This window comes from Pygocentrus nattereri, chromosome 17 (assembly GCF_015220715.1).
Source record: "Pygocentrus nattereri isolate fPygNat1 chromosome 17, fPygNat1.pri, whole genome shotgun sequence".
NCBI lineage: Eukaryota > Metazoa > Chordata > Actinopteri > Characiformes > Serrasalmidae > Pygocentrus > Pygocentrus nattereri.
The window spans coordinates 23744173-23769921 of NC_051227.1; the positions used below are offsets into that span (position 1 = coordinate 23744173).

Genomic DNA, 25749 nt, shown 5'->3' on the forward strand with positions numbered 1-25749 from the left:
AGGTGACATTCATCAAAAGTCTGGGGATTGTGAGCACAGATAGGTGCGCATGCCTGAGTCCGGAGTTACATGATCTCCCAGGGTGTTCTGGGAGTTGGAGTTCACTCGACAAGCTGAATGCATGACAGTTATAGTTCTATGCAAAAGTTTGGCAAAATTATATATTTATGATTTTTCAAGTAAAACAAAATAAGCACAACCTCTAAGAAAACTAAAAAAAACTTTTCATCAAATGTTAATGCACAGTTACTTGCTATATTAAATATTTATATAACTTTCAAAAAAGAAAGAGTTATTAACTGTGACATTTTAAAAGTTACACTACTAAGTAACACCCGCTTGAGCAAATATCCCAGCTTTTGTAAGACAACTAAGCTAAACATTACTGAAGGTAACTGTTGTCATGTTAGAGTTTTTCCTTTGGCTTTTTGATCAGCAAACAAACAGTTCTATCTGACAGTTTTCTTTGAGATCTTGCCTTGACATTCACAGTTCTTCTTAACTTTAGTACCCACTTAAAAAGGAGATGCTACATTTCAAGGGGCTGTCTTTTCAATAAGTTCTAAACATAAACTGACACTTTTTAATGATATTTTATCTCATCTCCTTAACCCGCTGGTTCCAGCTAGGTCGTGGCTGCAACAGGCAAAGCAGAGAAGCGCAGACAACCCTGTCCCCCCACAACCTCCTCCAGCTAATTCTGGGGAATCCTGAGCTGCTCCCAGGCCAACTCTGTCCAGCAGGTCTGGTTATGCTTTGACACCTTGTGCATGAATATCACGAGCAGCAGTAGAGACAAAAGCACAACCTTGCTGTGGTCCAACACCAACACAGAATGATTTTGACTTAATGCTGAGTATTTGGGCAGAGCTCTCACCTCAGGCTCCCACAGAATATCTCAGGGAACACATTTGTAAGCCTTCCTCAAGCCCACAAAGCACATGTAGACTATTTTGACAAACTCCCATTCCCCCTGAACAATCCCTGTGAGTATGAAAAGCTGGTCCGCTGTTCCAGAGCTAGGATGTAATCCGCATTTTTCTTCAACCATTAGTCTCAGTCTTTTTTCCAGCACCTTGGAATAAAGTTTCCCAGGGAAGCTGAGCAGTGTAATACCCTGATAATAGGAACACACTCTCCGGTCCCCTTTCGTTAAAATAGACCACTGCCCTGGTCTGCCAGGCCAAGGGCTCATTCCCAAGATCCACACTGCAAAGGCATCTCAGTCATGACAGCCACACAACATCCAAGGCTATAAGCCTTGCCAACTTCCTCAGTGACTTCCACCAGGGAAGTTTCTCTGCCTTTGCTGGGTATAGCTTGGGCAAAGCCAACACCAGATGGTAATTGGTTGACATCTCAGCACCTCTCTTCACCTGAGTGTCCAGAACAGTCTTAAGTCAGGTAAAAGGACAAAAGAGTTGATCATTGAAATTTGACTCAAGGGCACAACCCCATTTTCAAAAAAGTTAGGATACTGTGCAAAATATAAATAAAAACAAAATGCAATGATATGCAAATATTATTTCAGTATTTCATTGAAAATAGTACAAAGACAACACATCAAACACTGAAACTGAGAAAGTTTTTTTGTAAAATATCTACAGTCCATAATATTAAAAGATTCAGAGAATCTGGAGAAATCTCTGTATGCAAGGGACAAGGCCAAAAACAGTATTTGCTGGTCATGATCTTTGGACCCTCAAACAGCACTGCTTTAAGAACAGACAAAAGAACTGGTGGTGATCCGCAAGGCCAGTGATGTTGTAAGTGTGGAGCTGGACTCGCTGATGGCAGTGTCAGACGGAGGGGAGGACACTGTTTAAGCTGCAGGCCATTATAGACAATGGCTCCCACTACCTCTACGACACAGTGATGAGACACAGGAGCACATTCAGTGCAAGACTCATTATACTGAAATGACCACAGAGTGCCACAGGAAGTCATTCTTACCTGTGGCCATCAAACCCTATAACTCCTTCTTCAGTGTGTGATTCACAGTGTGTGCTTCATCTGTACAAAACTCAATACCTAACAGTGCTGTTCATATGTGTAATAATATTAAATATGTGTGCAATAACATTTGAGCAAAACTATGCCAAACAACATTCTGCATGTATTACAACAGCATTGCTCTGTATTAAAAGAGTCTGAATGCTAAACTGGCCTGTCTGCAGTCCAGACCTATCAACACCGATAACATTTGGCACATTATGAAATGAAAAATACAACAAAGGAGACCCTGAACTGTTGAGCAGCTGATATTCTGTATCAAACAAGAATGAGAAAACATTTCACTTTCAATACTGCAGAAATCGGTCTCCTCAGTTCTGAAACCCTTAGTGTTGTTAAAAGAAGGTGATGAAACGCAGTGGTAAACATGCCACTGTCCCAACTTTTTTGGAATGTGTTGTTGGTGTCAAATTCAAAATAGGCAAATATTTTTCAAAAAACAATCAAATTTCTCAGTTTCAACATTTGTAATGTTGTCTTTGTAGTATTTTCCTTTAAAAATATGGTTTATATGATTTGCATATAATTGCATTCAACTTTATTTTCATTCTGCACAGCGTCCCAACTTTTTGTGGGGTTGTACAATTATGAATATCCTTGTGGACTAGCACAGAAATCCAATAACAATTCACCATTCTGATGTAAATCAGGCAATATGTTCCTTCCCAGTCACCCTTTTCTAGGTTTGTCAATGCAAGCATTCAAATCTCCCAGTAGGACTACAGAATCCTAAACCCCTTCTACTTGCTCCAAGAAAACCGAATACTTTGAATTGTTGTTTTGTGCAAAAGCACCAAAAACATTACAGACAGAGAAAGTGAAAGCTCCTTGTGTTAAAACCTTCCTCTGCTTTTCAAGCATCAATTAGCTTCATTTTCAGATCCTCAGCCAGATGCTTAAAAAGCCCATGGCAATTATATGTTTGTTTGAAGAGTTTGAAGAGTTTGAGAATTTATTGTTCTTGCCCTAATGACAATTCTTGATCTGCCTATCCAGTCCTAACAGGTGAATTTAGGTCGAGTAATTTATTTTAGTCAGGAATCTTTTGATCATGCTACAACTCCTACTACATTTTGAAAGTGAATCAAATATAACAGTTTTTAATAGTTTGTAGCAGAGGTGGTGTTCACTTCCTTTTATTAAAAAACAATAAATTATTATAACTAGGTAGAAGTGCTCAACCTTTTGCATACAACTTTAACCTACTATTAGAAGCTCAACAGGAGCTTAAAGGCCAGGATACCTATTCTTAAAGTTAAACAGATCTTTTCTACCATGTACTGAGGGAGCTTCTTCCCAGAATTGGTCTGATTACTCCCACCTGGACTAATCTAGACCCTTCCACCATAAACTGATCACAATACACAATATACATGGGTGTGCATACACACACACACACACACACACTTGCAAAAGTGAGTACCTCACATTTCTTTTCATAGGACAACACCATAGAAATGAACCTTAGATATAAAGTAGTCAGTGTACAGCTTGTATAGCAGTGTAGATTTACTGTCCTCTGAAAATAAATAGCTGACAACATAAGTGAGTACACCTCACAGTGAACATGTCCAAATTGTGGCCAATTGTGTCGCTGTCTCTCCCTGGTGTCATGTGATTCGTTAGAGTTACATTTACGGCATTTGACAGATGCTCTTATCCAGAGTGACTTACAATTTCATTAGTTTTACACAGGTAGGCAAAGGTAGTGTTAGGTGTCTTGCCCAAGGACTCTTATTGGTATAGTATAGGGTGTTTGCCCAGGCAGGGATTGCACCTCAGCCTATAGCGTGAAAGGCAGGGACATTAACCACTACGCTATACCAACCACAAATACATAGTTACAAGGTTCTAGGTGTGAATGGGGAGCAGGGCTGTTAAATTTGGTAAAAACAACCAGTAAAAACACATGATGCAGATTCACACTGGATTAAAATATCTCCACAATTATTACTGTCAGACTGTAAAACTACACACACTGCAGATTCACACTGGATTAAAATATCTCCACAATTATTACTGTCAGACTGTAAAACTACACACACTGCAGATTCACACTGGATTAAAATCACTCCACAATTATTACTGTCAGACTGTAAAACGCCACACTGCAGATTCACACTGGATTAAAATCACTCCACAATTATTACCGTCAGACTGTAAAACTACACACACTGCAGATTCACACTGGATTAAAATCACTCCACAATTATTATTGTCAGTCTGTAAAACTACACACACTGCAGATTCATACTGGATTAAAATCTCTCCACAATTATTACCATCAGTCTGTAAAACTACACACACTGCAGATTCACACTGGATTAAAATCACTCCACAATTATTATTGTCAGTCTGTAAAACTACACACACTGCAGATTCACACTGGATTAAAATCACTCCACAATTATTACCGTCAGTCTGTAAAACTTCACACACTGCAGATTCACACTGGATTAAAATCACTCCACAATTATTATTGTCAGTCTGTAAAACTACACACACTGCAGATTCATACTGGATTAAAATCACTCCACAATTATTACCGTCAGTCTGTAAAACTACACACACTGCAGATTCACACGGGATTAAAATCTCTCCACAATTATTACCGTCAGTCTGTAAAACTACACACACTGCAGATTCACACTGGATTAAAATCACTCCACAATTACTACCATCAGATTGTAAAACTACACACACTGCAGATTCACACTGGATTAAAATCTCTCCACAATTATTACTGTCAGTCTGTAAAACTACAGACACTGCAGATTCATATTGGATTAAAATCTCTCCACAATTATTACCGTCAGACTGTAAAACTACAGACACTGCAGATTCATACTGGATTAAAATCTCTCCACAATTATTACCATCAGACTGTAAAACTACAGACACTGCAGATTCATACTGGATTAAAATCTCTCCACAATTATTACCGTTAGACTGTAAAACTACAGACACTGCAGATTCACACTGGATTAAAATCTCCACAATTATTACCGTTAGACTGTAAAACTACACACACTGCAGATTCATACTGGATTAAAATCTCCACATTTATTATCATCAGTCTGTAAAACTACACACACTGCAGATTCACACTGGATTAAAATCACTCCACAATTATTACCGTCAGTCTGTAAAACTACACACACTGCAGATTCATATTGGATTAAACTCTCCACAATTATTACCGTCAGACTGTAAAACTACACACACTGCAGATTCATACTGGATTAAAATCTCTCCACAATTATTACCGTCAGTCTGTAAAACTACACACACTGCACATTCATACTGGATTAAAATCTCTCCACAATTATTACCGTCAGTCTGTAAAACTACACACACTGCAGATTCATACTGGATTAAAATCTCTCCACAATTATTACCGTCAGACTGTAAAACTACAGACACTGCAGATTCATACTGGATTAAAATCTCTCCACAATTATTACTGTCAGTCTGTAAAACTACACACACTGCAGATTCATACTGGATTAAAATCTCTCCACAATTATTACTGTCAGTCTGTAAAACTACACACACTACAGATTCATACTGGATTAAAATCTCTCCACAATTATTACCGTCAGACTGTAAAACTACACACACTGCAGATTCATACTGGATTAAAATCTCTCCACAATTATTACCGTCAGACTGTAAAACTACAGACACTGCAGATTCATACTGGATTAAAATCTCTCCACAATTATTACTGTCAGTCTGTAAAACTACACACACTGCAGATTCATACTGGATTAAAATCTCTCCACAATTATTACCGTCAGTCTGTAAAACTACACACACTACAGATTCATACTGGATTAAAATCTCTCCACAATTATTACCGTCAGTCTGTAAAACTACACACACTGCAGATTCATACTGGATTAAAATCTCTCCACAATTATTACCGTCAGTCTGTAAAACTACACACACTGCAGATTCATACTGGATTAAAATCTCTCCACAATTATTACTGTCAGTCTGTAAAACTACACACACTGCAGATTCATACTGGATTAAAATCTCTCCACAATTATTACTGTCAGTCTGTAAAACTACACACACTGCACATTCATACTGGATTAAAATCTCTCCACAATTATTACCGTCAGTCTGTAAAACTACACACACTGCAGATTCATACTGGATTAAAATCTCTCCACAATTATTACTGTCAGTCTGTAAAACTACACACACTGCACATTCATACTGGATTAAAATCTCTCCACAATTATTACTGTCAGTCTGTAAAACTACACACACTACAGATTCATACTGGATTAAAATCTCTCCACAATTATTACCGTCAGTCTGTAAAACTACACACACTGCAGATTCATACTGGATTAAAATCTCTCCACAATTATTACTGTCAGTCTGTAAAACTACACACACTGCAGATTCATACTGGATTAAAATCTCTCCACAATTATTACCGTCAGTCTGTAAAACTACACACACTGCAGATTCATAATGGATTAAAATCTCTCCACAATTATTACCGTCAGACTGTAAAACTACACACACTGCAAATTCATACTGGATTAAAATCTCTCCACAATTATTACCGTCAGACTGTAAAAAGCACAGTACCATATACATTGTATTCATATTGAGCACAGGAGCTTGTAGATCCTCAAGCCTCTGGATTTTGAATGAGCAGCATGAAGGACCTTCACGCACATTACGAAAAGAGAGAGAGCATCACACTTACAGCCAGTTGAGAGACGGCATGTGAGTGCAGAGCCTGGATGGAGGTAACAGCTCCAGCGAGGTGTTCACCATGGACCTGCAAACACCAGCAGCCCAAATATCTGTCACCATTAGACACAATCCCCTACTCAAGCTTCTTACTCTGAATGTCAGGGACAAACTGAGAACTTCAAACTAATGTTTCCTTCAATTTCAGCAATTCAATGTTTTTCTTATACAGTGCAAATACAGCACAATGGGCAATACAGGGAATGATTGTCTTTCTCTTTAAAAAGTGTGTGGAGGCAACTGCAATCAACCCTAACCAACCCTGCAGTGCCCACTGTACCACATAGAGAGAGAGAAAACACAGATACGTACAGGAAGAAGAGAGACTTCAGGCCGATGAAGGTGTTCGCAGCGATGCTTTTCAGAGGATTGTCGTCTAAAATTCTGATAATAAAAAACAAATATAATTCACAGAAAGTGTCAAAAAAAGGGAAGGAAAGGCACATTCTCCATGACGTGCTCCCTGCATTTGGTCAATCAGCAGGATTAAATACTTTTACTGGCTTCCTTAAAGGAACATTCCAGCGTTTTTCAGCCTCATCTCTCTCTTTCTGCTCCATCTGCCTCGCACGGTCGGTGAGCAGAGACAATAACGTTGACATTTTCCAGTATTTAGAAAAGATAACCTGCTGATCCAAAACACACTTATAACAGAAGCTACTGGGCATTTGCTGAATTCCACCAGTCAATCAATGTTTACTCAATTCGATTTTCAATATTTTACATGCGTCTTGATTTTACAGAGCTCTTATCTTTTACTACAGAGAGCAGTTCAGTTTAGATGATGTCTGACCCAAAAAACCACAACTGATTTAACTATAATGTACAATTGATTTATTAATAATTAAGCATGGGTGCATGCATAGCACAAGCCCCTCCCCCTCCCCAGTTATATATTTCGATACACTGTTTCAATTTTGATTTGATGTTCATATTCCAACATCTCTAGTGGGTAAAGTTCCAAAACATGTTTATTACAAAAAAGTTTGTCCACAAGTTATATTGTGTTTCTAATAACTGTGTAATTACATGTGAACAACATATGCAACAACAATGTAACTACTTATGATTGTCACTGCTACAGATGGATTACAGAAGTACACCTTACGTAATTACACAAGTGTATCAACTTCAGTTCAGCCTCATGTAATTACACAAGTGTATCTAAAAAGTTGTAACAGCCTATTCTCTCTAATGTAATTCACAAATTTTAATGAGACTGGAACAGCGTTTTTATTTTCCAGCAGTAAAAGGAAGTCTGTAATAACTTATATTAAGACATTACTTACACTGTTAGCTTTCCTAACATTTAGCTAGCATTTATGTTGCTAGTGCTGTGACACTGTAACCATTTCGACTTTAACCCATTCTGTAACGTGACAGTACAGCATCTTAAAATTTAACTCATATGACATTAATTAAATGTGTTGAATTGCCCCAAGGCAGTGTCTATATTTCCACTCCATTATTACACAGTACCTACATAACAACTACACAGGAACTGTCTGCTTACTTTAAAGTGTAACTTTAACACTACACTACAGGAAAGTTCCTTTGTAAAAGATACACTTGTGTAATTACATGAGGCAAAACTGAAGCTGATACACATAGGCTGTACTTCTTTAATGCATCTGTAACACTGACTAAATCATCAGTAGTTACAGTGTACAGAAGGTGCATAAAGGGGAGGACAGATAACAGCAGCATGGACCACAGCAGTATGAGTATGAGGTAGAAGGTGTACATCTTAATACTGGTAATGTATAAAGTGACATGTGTAGGCATGATATAGTAGAGGCATTGATTCAGTACAGCAGCAATAAAATAAATAAGTGGACATGAAGTGCCATTGCAGTGATTCTTCAGTTGGAATGTGAGAGTCTTACAGCTTCAGGGAAGAAGCTGTTCCTCAGTCTGGTAGTTTTGCTCTTAATGCTCTGCAACCTCCTACCTGAGGGGAGCGGAACAAAAAGTGTGTGTGCTGGGTGAGTGCGGTCCTTCATGATGCCAGTGGCCCTTTTCCTGCATCTAGAGGTGTAAATGTCCATGGTGGTGGGAAGGTGGACTCCTACAGTCCGCTGTGCAGCCTTCACAACCCTCTGCAGAGCTTTCCTCTCTGCCACAGAGCAGCCTCCGTGCCACACGGTGATGCTGGAGCACAGAATGCTCTCCACCACACATCTGTAAAATGAGGTGAGGACTGAGCTCCCGAGTCCAGCACGCCTCAACCGTCTGAGGAAGTAGAGGCGCTGATGTGCCTTCCTGATCAGGCTGGAAGTGTTATTACTCCAGGTAAGATTGTTACTTAGGTGTACGCCCAAGTACCTATAACTGGAGACTACTTCCACTGCAGAACCTCTGATGTTTAGGGGGAGGGGAGGGATGGTGTTGCTCCTTCTGAAATCCACAATCATCTCCTATGTCTTCTTCACGTTGATGCAGAGATTGTTCTCACTACAGCAACTCTCCAGGTGTTCCACCTCCTGCCTATAACCAGACTCATCACTATTTGAGAGTTTTTCTTGCTTCAAAAAGTTTTGAAATGTAGGGTACTGAAAAGGAAACTGTCAACCGTATTCAATGAATGTCGACAAAACTTTTTGTTCATTCAAAAATTGTTTATCAATACTTTAAGCGCTGCAAAATCCTTCATTCACTTTTTTCCATTAAAAAGTAACATTTACACATAAATTTAGCATCATATTACAGATTTCCCTCCAGAATTCCCAGAAAAGCATACAGCCTTTCCAAATGGAAAATGCTCAAGCAGCTCTATAATAAAACAATGAATTATAAATAAATAAATAATCCTTAATAGCAGGTTATGAGGAAGTCAGGAAAGCCAAAAGAAGCAGTTAGAATAAGACCCCTTATTAAGCATTTATTAACGGTTCAAAATTTGTTTATTAATGGTTATTTGTTGGGTCATAAAAAAACACTAAGAATTAATCATTAATAAGCTTTATCACATTAGTAAAAAGGGAAAACATGAGCTGTTATATTGATGAATATGAATATGTAATGAAGCTAACAGGTTTAACGCTGACTGACCGAGAAGACAAAGTAAGATCACTAAACATCAAAATCTAACAGTATAAATGAATGTGGGTTCACTATTTGGCAAACAAGAGGTCACTGTTGCCCTTTTCATTTATGTGTTCTAACTGCTTATTAATCATTTTCATCATCTTTATTACCAAATTAATAACTATTAACAAAAAAAAATCAAACTGCTCATGAAGGATCAAGAAGTGTAGACTTATTTTAAAGTTGTGACAAAAACATACATTTTTTTTGGTTCATAGCTATAAAAAAAAGTTTGGCATGTTTACATTTAAAATTTTTAGTATATTTTAATGTCTGTTCTTTTGGCTGTTTGTAGTTAGTTAAATAAAAAAGATGACTAAAATTTGTATTTAAGATGAACTTTAAAAAAACCCAAACTACTCTTCATTTCATCTTCTGCACTCTACTGACCCATGAGACATACACTGTATGTACAAAAGTAATCAGGCCCCCACTTCTGGTAAATTCCATTCCTTTAAGGTGCATCTATTGCTAATGCAGCTTGTATAATCTCTATGTTAAAGCAAGGACCAACAGAATCGGATGCTCTGGAGCAGCTGCCCATGAGCCTAAGGTCACTATGCCTAATCACAAACCTAATGGGCTGTGGAGCAGTGGAACTGCTCTCTTTGGAGTTATGGACCTCCATCCAATATCTATGGGATGAACTGAGAACCAATCATCTAACATCGGTACCTCACCTCACTGATGCTCTTGCGGCTGAATACATTCAAATCCTCACAGCAATGTTCCAATATCTAGTATAAAGCCTTCCCAGAAGAGCAGATATTACAGCAGCAAAAAGAGGGACAATTTCCCTGTTACGACCCTTGATTGCAGAAGAAATGCGGGATGATTGTGTCTGTCGGTCAGTCCCGGGTCTTGTAAAGATCCCTGATGAACACTGCTCACTGTAACAGGGTCAGTCAATGCTGAAGATGGGGCTGGAGCTGAGGGGCTCTGTGGTGGGTGAAGCTGAATGTAAATGTACAGCTAGTTTTACTCACAGCCAGTTGAGTTGGTGGAGGTCAGCGAAGACTCCAGGTTCTAACACAGAGATGCGGTTCTGGCTCAGAGACCTGGAACAGAAGGCAAACTATAGTGCAAACCTCCACAAACATGACTCTGTTACACTCAGTTTACACAGACACACACATGCCCTCGCACACTCCACTCTCTCTTCCTCCTTCTCAATTTCTCTCTCTCTCAATCTTTTTTCTGCTTTTCTATCTGTTCTTCTCTTCTCTTTTTCCTTATCACTCTTTCTCTTGTTTTTATCCCCTCACTGTTTTTCTCTCTTCTCTCTCTTTGTTTTTCTCTTCTCTCTTTCTTTGTTCCCTCTCTCTCTGTTGTCTCGCTCTGTCTCCAATTCATTTCAGTACGTCACTGGCATGACAAAAAAATATGTGTTTCCAAAGCCCTGATTACAGAGTTTCAAATGGAAATTTTGAACATTTAAGATATCTCTCTCTCCTTCTCTCTCTGTATCTGTCTGCCTCTTGCCCTTTCTCTCTTCCTTTTTCTTTTTTCTCCCCTTTCTTTTCTTCCTCTTCATCCCTACGTCCCTCTCATTTTCTTACTTTTGCTCTTTATCAGTCTCTTGCCCTTTCTCCCTCTGTCTTTCTCTCTTCTCTTTTCTTTCGTTCTTCCTTTATTTTCTTCACATACTTTCCTTTTGGCTAGTTTTAAGGACGTTACATCAAAGTTGGATCAGCCTGTAGTGTGTTTTTCCACTTTAATTTTGTGTGTGACTCCAAATCCAGGCCTCCATTGGTTAATAAATTTGATTTCCATTGATGATTTTTGTGTGGTTTTGTTGTCAGCACATTCAACTTTGTACAGAACAAAGTATTCAATGAGAATATTTCATTCATTCAGATCTAGGATGTGTTATTTGAGTGTTCCCTTTATTTTTTGAGCAGTGTATATATATATATATATATATATATATATATATATATATATATCTGTCTCTCACTCTAATTACTTTTCCATCCAAGTTTTTTTTGCCTGTTTTTGAAAAGGCAGAAAAACCTGAAAGGAAACAACCCAAAATTCAAAAAACACCTAAATGTCACAAAAATGTTCTGCACTTTGATGAAGTGGAAAAGTTGGAATATGGCTGAAGCTGAAATGTGAAAAGGGTTTTTCAAATAAACGATGATGTATCGAGAGCTGTCTGGTGTGTTTGCATTCCCATATGGATGTCGTCGGAGTGGCGAGACTTCAGCCCTCATTAGGTAGGCCACTGCAAATAACACAGCCATAAAAAGATGGCAAATCCAGTTAACCCTCTCCATCCTCCACAATTCGATGCAGCCCCTAAACATGTTGCCCAGGTCATCTAAAGCTCCTGTGTGTAACTCCAGTGGATGGAAACACAAGTTCATTTGCTTTTTTTCTGCCGAAATTTTGTGAATCTCTATTGTTCATTCTCTTTCCTACTTTCCTTGTTTTCTTTCCTTCTCTCTTTATCTCTTTTTCCATCTCTCTGTCTGTCTCTCACTTTCACTTGCCTTCTTTTTTCTCTGTATTTTCTCTTGCTGCCTCTCTTTCTCTATCTCTCATCTTTGCCATTTTTACTCTTCCTCTCTTCCCTCTACTTCTCTCTCTCTCTTTTTTCTTTTATCTATCATGAGCAGATGAGATTTGAGCATATGGTCCTGACAGATGTAGTTAGGAAGGCCTGAGGGAATGAACGGCTCATGATTTGCATTTGAGAGGTACAAATCCTCCAGATCAGAGCAGAGATGAGTTCCACCTCACTCAGCCGCTCAGGAGCTTACAAGAGGTATTATGAGAATATAAAGGTAAAAAACCCCTCAATAACATTACAGTATCACATATATACTGAGTGTCCTACTTTACAGATAACGCCATGTTTATCGTGTAACTGTATCATTTCACTGAGTAATGGTTGTGTAGAAACAACACCCCCTACATTACGACTTCACCTTCTGAGCTCTAGGGAACTAATATATATATATAGACTCTTTGTCTAAATTGTAAAACCTAATTCCAATTCCAGTGAATTTGATGACACAATTTCCCACAATGCATCTGTTATTTCTAGAGAACACTGTAGATCACTACGTTAAGCTGGGGTCACAACTTTTACCCCAATTCAGCCCTGATTCTCAGTCTGGCCGAGTCTGAGCTGGTCAACTCTAGTCTGCAGATTTTTAGGTCAGTCGGAGTCGGCAGTTGGAGAGAGAGTCGAGTCGTGTGTGAGGAGCTCAGTTAGACTGTTGGCTTCCTGCTCGTTTCAGACCAGACAGACCCAACTGAGCAAAATCTAGTGTAAACTGGTCAGTGACTCAATCTGAACAGACTCCTGTTTACCTTTGATCTGAGCGTGATCTAGTATTTGATTACTGTATTGAAACTGTAGTGTATTTTGATTACTAACCCAATCTGAATGGATTCCTGCAACCGCCAATAAAAACTGAGAGCGTGAAAGAAGAAAATACAGCAAGTCGACAAAGAAAAATGCCGAAAAAGCAACTGACATTTCGCAAACATGGCAGACGCTACTGCAGGCACAGGAAAAAAAATCTTAATAGTTTAATATAACGCTGCACTCTCTCTCTAAACCTCCTGCAACTGGATTATCTTAATTCTACTTACTTAATTCCACACAACTGTTCTTTATTCTGCTTTCTTGGCTGGTCTTCTGCTGCTTTGAACCTTGACTTGATAAGTTTCGTTTCAGTTGATTTTCAAAGCAAATAACCAACAATGCTGCTGTAGTTTTCCAGCCTGAGTGCAGTTAAGTGTTATTGGTCCTAGCTGCTAATGTTTTCAGGAGGAGGGCAGAGTTTATTTTATCCACACATTCATTTACAGCCTGTAAAGAGCAACTTCACGGTAATTTGAACTTTTAATTTTACTGAAGGTGAGCATGTTGGGAGTACATTTACATTTACATTTATAAAGCAGTTTTCTAAATTAGAGGGGTTTGAGAGTATTAAGTGAAGCTTTGGCTGTGCTTAAATGTGGATTTCCACTCAGGCAGTGACTGTTGTATGATTACCATCATAGATCATATTTGCATTGTCAAAAAGTGATTGATTTGTATTTTTGTGCGCATGAATAGGATGGTACACTGAAGACACTGAAGACAGAACATATGGTCAGTTCCTAAAAGAGGAATACCACTGCATAGGTAAGTCTTGATTTATGTAAATGCCCTTTTCCAATTAGAAAAAATTCCCTTCACTCATTTCTGAAGACAACTTCAGACACTGTTGTTAATGCTGTGTTTAGTAACTGAAGGTGTTTTGGAAATACAGATTTTTATAAAAAAAAAATTGTCATAAATATTCCATACCTGCTATACATTTTTAAAAGTTGGCTTGTACATATTGATTGACTAATGGATTGGAAAAGCAGGTTGCGCAATAATGCCTCCTCTGGTACTCGTGGGCAGTTACTTGGGCATTATAGGATTATTAAAAGTCAGTCCTTGGCCATGTCTTTATGAAACATGCATTTGCACATTTCGATCATTCAATGCTGTCACGCAGTCAACCGGGTAGTCAGACTTCATCTCCCAGAGTGCTCGGGCTCGGGGAGATCACGTGACGGACCACGCACACCCGGAATTCATCTTAGTAAAAGACTTCAATACCCAGGAGTCCGAGACAGATCATGTGGTTTCCCCCCGCACCTGTCAGTGATCACAGTCACCTGAGTATTGATTACTTTTACATGACAGACTTCAGTCCCAGCCTATATAAGCTGGGACTTTTGTTAGTATCTTTGCGAGGTACTGTTAGATGCAATTACTGAGCAAAAACTGATTTTTGTACTGGGATGTTTGTTTCTGCAGGTGTAGAAGTGGGATTGCTTCAGTTGAATAAAACTGAATATATCCTACTTGAATATAATTATGTGGCCTTTTCTGCAGACAGCACAAGTCTAATTATGTGGAACATCTAACGGCATATAACCCGATTCCAGACGAACTGACTGTTTGCGCTGTGTCAGACTCGAATGACATATGTCCTCTTTCTGCTTATTGCATAGGAGGCCAGTTACTGTTGACCCCAAAGAGATTTCTACTTATACATTGACAAGGTATGTCTTCCTCTGCTTTAACTTGAAACCAAACTTTTTTATTTTATGAGAAGAGCAATCTTTCACTCAAGAACAAGGTCATATTCACTTCATTAAATATTTTAGAGTCTGTGGAATATGTACATTAGCTAAAGTAGACAGTCATAGTAAAATATTTAATTTTCTTTGTTTTCATCATATGGTGGAGTCTGACAGATTGTTATTAAGTCTTCATAGCCACAGATACTGCTCACAAGATGTTGCTTCCAACAAGCCCCACATCAGTGCAAGAGCTAATCACCATAATGCGAGAGAAATGAAAAGCTCATCTTGAGTTTGACTTCAACTTAAAATATGAAGATCCTGAGTGTGAAGCACAGGTCTGTGTTCTTTCAGACATTACAGAACTGCCACAAAAGGCTGTAGTGAAGGTTTTTAGATCAGAGAGTGATACTAGCTCAAGTGAAACTTCAGACACAAAATTATTCCCCCATGCCCTGGCGCGTGTGCAGACCTGGCCTAATGTATTTTCAGTACCTCTCTTTTCCTATGATGTTGAGCACGTCCTTGAAGCTGGCAATACAGCATATCAGAATACTGGGAAGATTTTGAAATTAACAAGAGCACAAAAGCACGACATCTTTGAAAACATGGCCAAAACTATGCACACTTTCTAAACTGGCTAAAGCTGCGCAAGCTCTTGTTACCAAGCACCCCTGCCTTACAGAGCCAGGAAATCACTGTGGCAGGTATGGCTGGAAAACAAGCTTAAAATTCAAGATGGTAACTACTGGACCAAACTGAGCAGATCTGTATGTGATGAGGGGGCTGTTAACTCAGGGAAGAGGAGCCAAGTAACCCAGAGAGAGTGTAACCCCACCGCAACATCAAAAGAGCTCATAGAGCGGAAGTGAAGTATTTACCAAATTTCCCAAGAGCAGAGGACACCTTGAGCCTGGAACGACTAAGAGTGCAAATATCTGATGAAATATCAAACACAGGCAGAAATCTACAGATGATAGAGAGATTAATGCAAACTACATATGCATTGCATCATAAGCAGATCATTGTTGACAACCCATTACAACCAGTCAAGGATTTTCTACAGAATTGGCCTGCCCTTTATTTGGAGTCAAAGGTGAATTCTTTCTTAACCTTCTCCCATGTGCTCCCATTGTTTTTCAGTGTTTTCACTGTGTCATTTTTAAAAAGTAATGTTATCATTGTAAAAACACTGAAGTTAAAGGTAATCTAAATTGAAAATCACTGTTTTTGTATGTTTAGATTTGTGCAGAATTCCACAGGATCACAAATATGAACTTACAAAGCAAGTTCTATGCAGAGCTAGACAAGCATTCACCATGACTGTTGGCTGTGCAGGCTGCACGTCCTGACAAGACGGCTGAGGCTATGAGGAGTATCTTTACCGCCTTTGATGTGCTGGTATGTGAGATCACCTTTTTGTATTTTAACAAACATTGTCTAGCTAATTTCCTTCATTTCCTTCGTTTCTTCTTTTGCTTCTGCTGCTGCTTTTTCTGTTTCTACCTCTCCTTAACTGCTGCACTGCTGCTGTTCGATTCTGTTTCTTCTGCTGCTGCTTCTCTGCTTCTGCTATAGGTGCTTATTCTTGTGTATTTGCTTCTTTCTATTCCTTTCTGTCCCTTATCTAATATCACATGTGACTCATTACAGGGGCAATGTGATTTTAACCACAGACATACTGCTGCACTTCAAGCCCTCCCTGTGTATCTACGTGAAGATGACTCGATTTTTCAGGACTTGGAATGTAAGTTGCTAAATGTTTTTTCGTATTTACCATGTATTGTTACCCATTTACACACAAAGACAACGAGGAAATGTCTCTTAAAACAATAATTACAAAGTTTTGGTGTCAAGTCACTTTGTGCCCTTTCCTGTCCAAACAGGATTTAAAAAAATCAACTTCATGTTTCACACTTGTAATAAGAATCAAATTGCATCCTAAATATTTGAAAACTTCCCCAATGTCACAGTGTCTGGGATACTTGTACTAGTTGTTTGTTGGAAAGAGAGTGAAAGGTGACAGAACGATGGAAATAAATACTGCACAGGATGTTTATAGCGTATATGTGTTTTTCAGACAGAACAAGAGGATGAGCCGGACATTGCAGACCTAGCAGTAGCTCTTTTAAGCGTGGTAAATGAAGACCCAAGTTCCCTTATTCCGTTCAGTCCTGTCAGGATTGCCATTGTGCTGGAAGGTGACATTGCTCTGAATGAGCTGTCTAATTTGGCTGATGCTTTCCTCATGATGTTTGGTTTAATGTATGCACTACACCTCGACTATCCAAAAGAACTGGCCCACACATTCAACTTCATCTAGAAAGCCCTCATGGGCTTAGATGACTTCAAACCACTATCACCCAGGTTAATGAATCTAAAAAATGATCTGCTGTTGAAGGTGTGTATTGGCAGGAAATATGCTGCCTCTAATGGGACTGGTTGCATTTCAATTTTTTCCTCTCCCATTCCCACCCCTCCAGTGTTTACTAAGCCAATGTTTGATTTTTGCATTTATTGGAAGTTAGTTCCCTAAAGTATTAATGTGATGTGATTGTGGATAGCAACTGTGCCATGATCCAGATTCTAATAATGGGGAATTATTTTCCTCTGTCAGAGTTTACTGTCTTTTATTCAGTGAATCTATATGATGACATTAGAAATGATAAATTCAAAGTAACAATACTGAAGTTAACTTTTTGTAGCAGTTATTTTCATGTTCCATAAAGTTAACTTCAGCTTCCTAAACTATGGATCGGTGGAAGTAAATATTCAGTTAATTAAGTCAATCAAAATTATAAATACTTTTAATTAGTTAAATAAACTGTTCAAAAGAAAAAGGTATGGTTTTGTAAAAAGGTATTATACTTCCCCTCACAACCAGCTCCTGCCTATTTTGTTGACTGATTACAATGTTCTACTAATGTTTAAGATTTGCAGTTTTAGTAGATTATAGTACTACTTTTTTAAATGCACAGTACATTCCAAATATCATTGACATTGTTGCATGTATTCTTCTGATCAATGTGTAAAGTCTAAGCTATTCAAATTGATTTGTTATTGTTAAACTGGATCAGAAACATGTACACAGAGTTTTACTTTTTGTGCTTGTGTAAAGAGGATTTCCCCCCTCTTTTCGCAGGTTTTGCACTTTTCTTTCTTGTCTTTCAAATACTAAAATGTGTGCTTTCTGTTGATGTATTTTAACTTCAGTGAAAGCTTTTACTGCAACCCATTGAAAGCTTGTTTAAGATTCAAGAGGAGGAACACACAAAGACGTCTGCCATGGTGGGCACCATCTTGTTGTGAGTTGAGCATGTTAAGCATGTTCACATACGCTTGAAAACACATTTGTGTTTAGTGGGTACAGTAAATGTGCACACGGTTTTACAAGCTTGTATCCTGTTAGAGAATTATGGACATATAATAACTAGAATAGTTACAATAAAATGCTAATTTTCACAGATTTCTGTTTCTTTGTGATTTTAAGTTTTGTGATATGTTTATGTTTACTTAATTACTTCGTTGTAATTCATTTCCTTAAATGTTTTAAGTAAGGCATTAGACTTATTTTAGTACATACTGGTCAAAATATTATGAAAACATATTAAGTTAATTTACACACATTTTTTAATGTATACCCAATATCAAAGAATGTTTTGAGTTATGCTAAATTTAATTCATGTAGTTAGGTAAACATTAAAATATTAAGTACACAGTACACATTTTTTTAATGTCAAATGAAATGAAATTAATATAGTTAAGAGAACATTAATTTTTAAGTATAGTGTAATGAGGTTTATTGTTTGGTACACATAAAATATTTAATGTTTTGTTCACTTTAAAGAATAGAGTTTGTCCACTCAAATATTTTGAAGTAATCAGTTTCCTTAACTGTTAATTGAACTTATTTGGGTTTACAGTGAAACGCTGCAGTCAGATGAAAACCATGCATTTTTGTCGTTTTTCAGTTTTTGACATAATTTAAAAATGCCTGTTGTCCTTTACATCATGCATAAATTTCATGATGAATGGACCAAAAGAAATGGCCCAAAATGGCCCAAAATGACATAGAAAAAAGTCTGGTTCCATTGACTTACATTAAAAATAAAGCCCTTTTTTCCTTCTTCTGTAAAGTTAATATTTTAGGGATACAAGGTTTTGTTCTGACAGTAGTGAAATAGTTTTACAGTATGTACCGTTTTATTACCTGTAGATAATAAAACTTCATGAAACTGAATTGAAGCTATAAAAGAAAATCTCTGCATTTTGCACTGTGAATCTATTACATATGACTTATCCAGTATATGGACATTACTGCTTAATCCTGAAATTACTGTGATGTTTTGAGTTGCCACCTTTTACCTCAAATATTTATGAGACACTTTACTATGTACTTCATCAGCTAGAACTGTTAGTCATTTCAGTGTAATTTAGTTTGATTGCCTTGGAATTATAAGTATTAGGAAGACTGTAGCTCACACTTACTTGCTAAATAACCTGGAACGTAGAGGGCTGTGAAAGAAAGGGTTACTGAAGCATTATCGTTTCTTTTTTGTCTATCAGCTTTTGAAAGGATTCTGATATTAATTTCAAATCACTTCAGTCCTCTGTAGAGCAATATTCCATACAATCCCTTGAGCAGAAGCACAAAACATCTGCTGGCCTTTTTTCTGGCAGTTGAGAGCTGATCAAGCTTTACATAATAGCAGCTCACAAAATCAATAAAGCAGCTTCCAAGAACATTTTATTGGATTCTTATTATATACACACAGTGGCTAGTTATATTTTTATTATTGAATACAGCTCAGCCTCAAGGTCTCTATGAAACTGCACTCAAAAGCATTAGCCTTCAGTGCCAGGAAGGCAGTCAAGTGGTTCTGAAGTTCAAAACATACTCACAGCTTCTGCAGTTTGAATAGTCCCCTAAAAGCCCTGCTAGACAACGAGCTTATGCAGTTATCCTGGAGAAACCTGAAACACAAACATACGAAGAACAGGACACATGAGCTACACACAAGAGTTCATACACAACCCACACAATGATTTCCATTGTTTTTCAACTAGGAAACAATGGTAACACCTTTTTTGGAGGCTACCTACACAGAGACTTCATAAGACATACATAAGCATTGAATAACACATTTGTAAGCCAATACTTGAAAATGTATAATCCGTTTATGCCTGCTTATGCCAGATGACAAAAGGTTTTATGAAGTAAATGACTCTGCAGTGACATAAGGGGCCTTAAAGCAAAGTAGACATTTAGTAGACATTTGTTCAGTAGACATTTATTCGGTTTATAACATTTTCATAGGCATCGTTTCCAAGTAATAGAACTTATAAGCCAGAGGCCGGGTTTTCAGTAAATCTGTATTTAAAGGCTACCTGCATAGTGACTTCATAACACATCCATAAGCACTGAATAACCGATTTTTATAATTTATAAACTACTCTTTGAACATATGGATCATTCCAGTGAATTTTTTCAATCTATAAAACAGTAAATAAAAGCTTTTTTAAAAATATTTAAGCATTTAGACTTTATGACCTGTTTAAACCCAATGCATGAACTGAGATAGTAATAAGCTAGTAATATAGTAACTGTAGTAATATAGTAATCCTAGAGTATATAAGATAGTAATATATACAAAATCATCAATAACAGGCTACTTTTTTATTGGAGCTGTCTGTCCCAAATCCTAACCCCTACATTTACACTTCTGAAGAGAACACGTCATCTTGTCTGTGTTTCTTCAGTGCAACTCAAATGCATTATGCAGAAACAAATCAGTGACAAATCAGTGAAATCTTTCTTTAAAAGTCTTCAGACTTTCTGCTGCTTGGATGCTGACAAGGAACTGATGGATCAGCAGAGGTTAATGAAGTTGCACCCAACTTTCACAACTGCTCTAATGGATGTGAATGATAAACTCACTGAAAGTGCAGTAAAACCTAAAGCATGTTGAGACCAGACAGGCTAATGAGCTCAAAATGTACATAAATTAACTCCATGGATAAGTGTATGTGTTTGCACTGAGGAGCTTATTTAACAAACCCACAGCTAGACAGTCAACAGCCTCTGCACTGACTCAGAACGGACCGTGTGCATTCACTCAGATAAAATATATTGGTAGAAAGTTTGCACTGACTGTCATGATGGTCTTGGTTATACTTTTTAACTAGTGGCAGGTCAGTGGCGGATCATATGCGCATCTCACTGGATCAGAAATAGCACGTTCAGGAGATCGTGAGTTCGATCCCTTGTGAAGATAAGTGTGCATGCACGAGCAGTAGTGGTTACACTACTGTTACACTACGCGCTGCCGCCGGTCAGCATGGCAACCAGGACAATGAACATCCCCGAAGAGCTTTGGAGATGGCGGAGGCTTATGGAGAAGAGAGGATAAGCCGTGTCTCACCTCCCTCATCATGGGCAACGTGAGGTCGCTGGCTAATAAGATGGACGAGCTAACAGCACTAGCCAGGAGTCAGAGGGAGTATCAGGAGTGTAGTTTAATGGGCTTTTCGTAGACATGGCTACATCAGGACATCCCAGATGACCATGCTTCCATCGATGGCTTCCAGACTGTTCGGGCCGACCGGGGCTGCACCGAGAGCGGTAAGCGCAAAGGAGGTGGGCTCGCCGTGCTAGTCAATAACCGCTGGTGTAACCCTGGTCAAATTACCATCAAGGAACGTACCTGTTGCCTGGACATTGAGCTGTTGGCTGTTGGACTCAGGCCATATTATTTACCACGCGAGTATTCGCATGCCATCATCGTGACTGTCTACATCCCCCCCTCTGCCAACCCGACGTCGGCAAGTGACGTCATTTACTCAACTATGCACGTCTCCAAACGCAACACCCGAGTGCCTTTATCGCCATATCAGGTGACTTTAACCACGTCACTATGGCCAAGGCATCATCACACTTCATGCAGTATGTGGACTGTCCCACCAGAGAGGAAAGAACACTGGACCTGCTGTATGCTAATGTTAAGGACGCATACAGCTGACCCCGATCAAGGAGGCGAAGGACAAATATAGGAGGAAGTTGAAGCAGAGGTCAGTGTGGATGGGGCCAACAAGCTAAATCTGTTCTTTAACAGATTTGACCCAGCCTGACTCCTCTGCTGCCAGTCCTCAGCAGACCATCCCACTCATACCCACTCCCCCTCCTGATCAGAATCAGAATCAGAATCAGAAGAAGTTTTATTGCCATTGTCAATGAACAGGATTCACAGACTAGGAATTTGCTTCGGCATGAAGGTGCAACATAAAAACAAGTAGTACTAGGCATGCAAAATTAAGTCCACATAAATAAATACTCTATGCAAATATATAAATAGAATGAATAAAAATAAAAATACAAAAGGCATGTACAACAGTACTATATACAACAGTGCAGGTGGAGTAGTGCAATTCAAGTAAAGTGACCAAGGCAGGGTTATAAAGAGGTAAGTGACGTGATTATATATTGTTCTTGAGTCCAATGGCAGAGGGGAAGAAACTGTTCCTGTGGCGGGAGGTTCTGGTCCGAATGGTCCGAAGCCTCCTGCCCGAGGGGAGTGGATCAAATAGTCCGTGTGCGGGGTGAGAAGGGTCTGCTATAATACGATCCGCTCTCCCCACAGTCCTGGAGATGACCTGGAGATAGCCTGCTCCCCTCCTGTGACAGCCCATCTCACACCTCCATCCCTCCCCCACCCAACACCTCTACAGTGTGTCTCTCTGCTGACCAGGTGGGAAGACAAACTGAAGTCTTGGATCCCCTCCAGTTTGCCTATCAACCCCGACTACTTGACTGACAGACCACAGTATGTATGCCTGCAGCACTGTGTGTCGGAGAGAGTGGTCAGCAGCACTGGAGTTCCACAAGGAACTGTGTCTCCCTTCCTCTTCACCCTCTACACCATGGACTTCAGCTACTGCACAGAGACTTGCCACCTTCATAAGTTTTCTGATGACTCTGCAATAGTTGGATGTATCAGCAAGAGAGTGGAGGATGAGTACAGGGTGAACACTGTGAAGGACGTTGTCGCATGGTGCGAGCGGAACCACCTGCAGCTCAATGTGACAAAGACAAAGGAACTGGTGGTGGACCTGAGGAGGGACAAGGCATCGGTGACCCCTGTGTCCATCAGCGGGGTCAGTGTGGACACTGTGGATGATTACAAATATCTGGGTGTATATATTGACAATAAACTGGACTGGGCTAAGAACAGAGACGCCCTCTACAGGAAGGGCCAAAATCATCTCTATTTTCTGAGGCGCCTGAGGTTCTTTAACATCTGCCAGACTATGCTCAGGATCTTCTATGAGTCTGTGGTGGCGAGTGCTATCCTCTATGCTGTTGCATGCTGGGGAAGCAGGCTGAGGGTGGCAGATGCCAACAGACTCAGCAAACTGATCCTCAAGGCCGGTGATGTTGTGGGTGTGGAGCTGGACTCACTGACAGCCGTGTCGGAGAGGAGGATACTGTCTAAGCTGAAGGCCTTTATGAACAATGGCTCCCACCCACTCTACGACACGGTGATTAGACAAGAGCTCATTCAGCTCAAGACTCACTCTACCAAAATGCACCACAGAGCGTCACAGGAAGTCATTCTTACCTGTGGCCATCAAACCCTATAACTCCTCCCTCAGTGTGTGATTCACAAAACTCAATACAAAACTGTTCATGTGCAATAATAACAATTGTGTGTGCTCAGAAGGACACTAACTAATTTAAGTAATTTAAATAATTGTAACTGCTTTATACCTGATGTTTCATATTACTACCACAATCACCGCCACCTTACTATATTCATAAGTACTTAAATCTTGTGTACATACTGTAAATTCTCTATATTGTCTTAAATTATTAGTAAAGTGTTTATTTTTACATAAATGGCTGCAACTGTAACAACTGCAATTGGAATCTGAATCTGAATCTGAATCTGAATGCTATAGCCATCTGTAGCCGGGAGTCCAATTGGCCTTTCCTCCGAGCGCGTTCGGCTGTCCCGTGACGTTGCATGAGCGGCGTGACGTTTTTATTCACTTGCCTCTGACACAGATGTGAATTAGTGTATAAAAGGTTTGTAGCCACTGAAATTGCTGCAGCGGTTTTGGAAAGTAGCGATAAGATGAACGTTTACATTTATGGCATTTGGCTGACGCTCTTATCCAGAGCGACTTACAATTTGATCATTTTACACAATTGGCCTGACTGCATGTCTTTGGACTGTGGGAGGAAACCGGAGAACCCACGCAGACACGGGGAGAACATGCAAACTCCACACAGAGAGGACCCCGGTCGCACGGCCGGGGAATCAAACCCAGGCCCTCCTTGCTGTGAGGCGACAGCGCTACCCACCACGCCACCGTGCCGCCACAAACATTTACCTATGATTTTACTCATACATTCCACTATGTTTGTGAACTTAGGTCTTTGATAAACCTATTTAAATAAACATTTTGATAAACCCAAAACAATTCGTCCACATAAGAAAAGCTGTTTTCACAAGAGATATTAAGAACTTGAAAAACTGAACTTCAATTTTTTTGGCTTTAGGGCCAAATTTCTTTACACAGTGCTGCAGGTCAAAAGGGCCTCGTTAGAGAAAGAGCTGAGATTGTTCAGAACATTTTGATATATAACTTATAATAATAATACATTTAAGAATATATACAAAAATGAGGAAAACAGCTGTAGACCTCAGAAGGTCAAATATCTAAATAATTTGGAAAACATTTCAGTACAAGGGGATATTATTACACCCCTTTAATGTGCTTGAACTGGTTCTTTTCAGATATTTCTGACCAAGTCGAACCTCATGGGTTTTTGGACACGTTCAACTAAACATCTGCGGTATATGATTAAAATCAGCCAAAAAGGTCATAGAGCATTATGAAACATGAAATAAAGCACAGCATTTTCCAGTATTCCAGTCTCCAGTCATTTCATTATCTACACACACACTAGAATTTACTTGAAGAACTAGACAAGATAAAGAGAACTTGATTTGTTTCACAGCACAAACTCTATGATGTGCAGTTTTGTACAGTGACTTTGATTTACACCATCATGTTGCACAGTGTTAATAGAGAGTCGGTTTAATGCTCTCGGGGCCGGTCTGCTCCATGGCCCCCACCTCTGTATGAACTGCTTGAATCAGATGCTTGACTTATTGAAACAATAAACCAATTCAGTAAAATGAATAAAACTTCCCATTACTATTGCCTTAATAAAGCATTAATTGGGTGTTTTCCTTTGATTCTTCATCAAAGATTTACAGTCAAATATTCCAATAAACACACTCCTAAACCTTGTGGAAAGCCTTCCCAGAAGAGTTGAAGCTGTTATAGCTGCAAAGGGTGGGCCGACATCATATTAAACCCTATGGATTAAGAATGGGATGTCACTCAAGTTCATATGTGTGTGAAGGCAGACGAGCAAATACTTTTGGCAATAGAGTGTATAATCCAAAATTCAAAGTTTTTAGCTAGACACACAATCTGCTCCAAGAATGCAAAACTATGATTATGCTTCAAAATAAGATGCTGGACCACCTAGGGAGTCATTTGACTACTGCCTCGCTCTCATGCTCCAATCAGCACTCTCACTCTCCAGAGTATTGATCTGTTTCACCTGTTGTGCCTAGATTAGTTTAGTGTGAAGCCCGGCTTTTAGACGTTTCTTTGCAAGGTGTTGCTTCTTTTCTCAAGAACTACTGAGCGTTTCATTTCACTGTGTGTATTCCTGGAATGTTTTTTGACTTGTCTTTTGCCTGACCCCTTTTTGGA

At 39.1% G+C, this 25749-nt stretch overlaps 1 protein-coding gene across 1 annotated transcript in view; it reads right to left on the minus strand.

The window, feature by feature from the left end:
• Nucleotides 1–25749, minus strand: part of rxfp2b (relaxin family peptide receptor 2b) — an 89537-nt gene that overhangs the window by 45284 nt on the left and 18504 nt on the right. The window contains exons 6-9 of the mRNA XM_037546469.1: nucleotides 19861–19932; nucleotides 10866–10937; nucleotides 7105–7176; nucleotides 6746–6820 (exon numbers count right to left, since the gene is read on the minus strand). Coding sequence (XP_037402366.1) covers nucleotides 6746–6820; nucleotides 7105–7176; nucleotides 10866–10937; nucleotides 19861–19932 — 291 coding nt within the window. The remainder of the gene's footprint in view (nucleotides 1–6745; nucleotides 6821–7104; nucleotides 7177–10865; nucleotides 10938–19860; nucleotides 19933–25749) is intronic.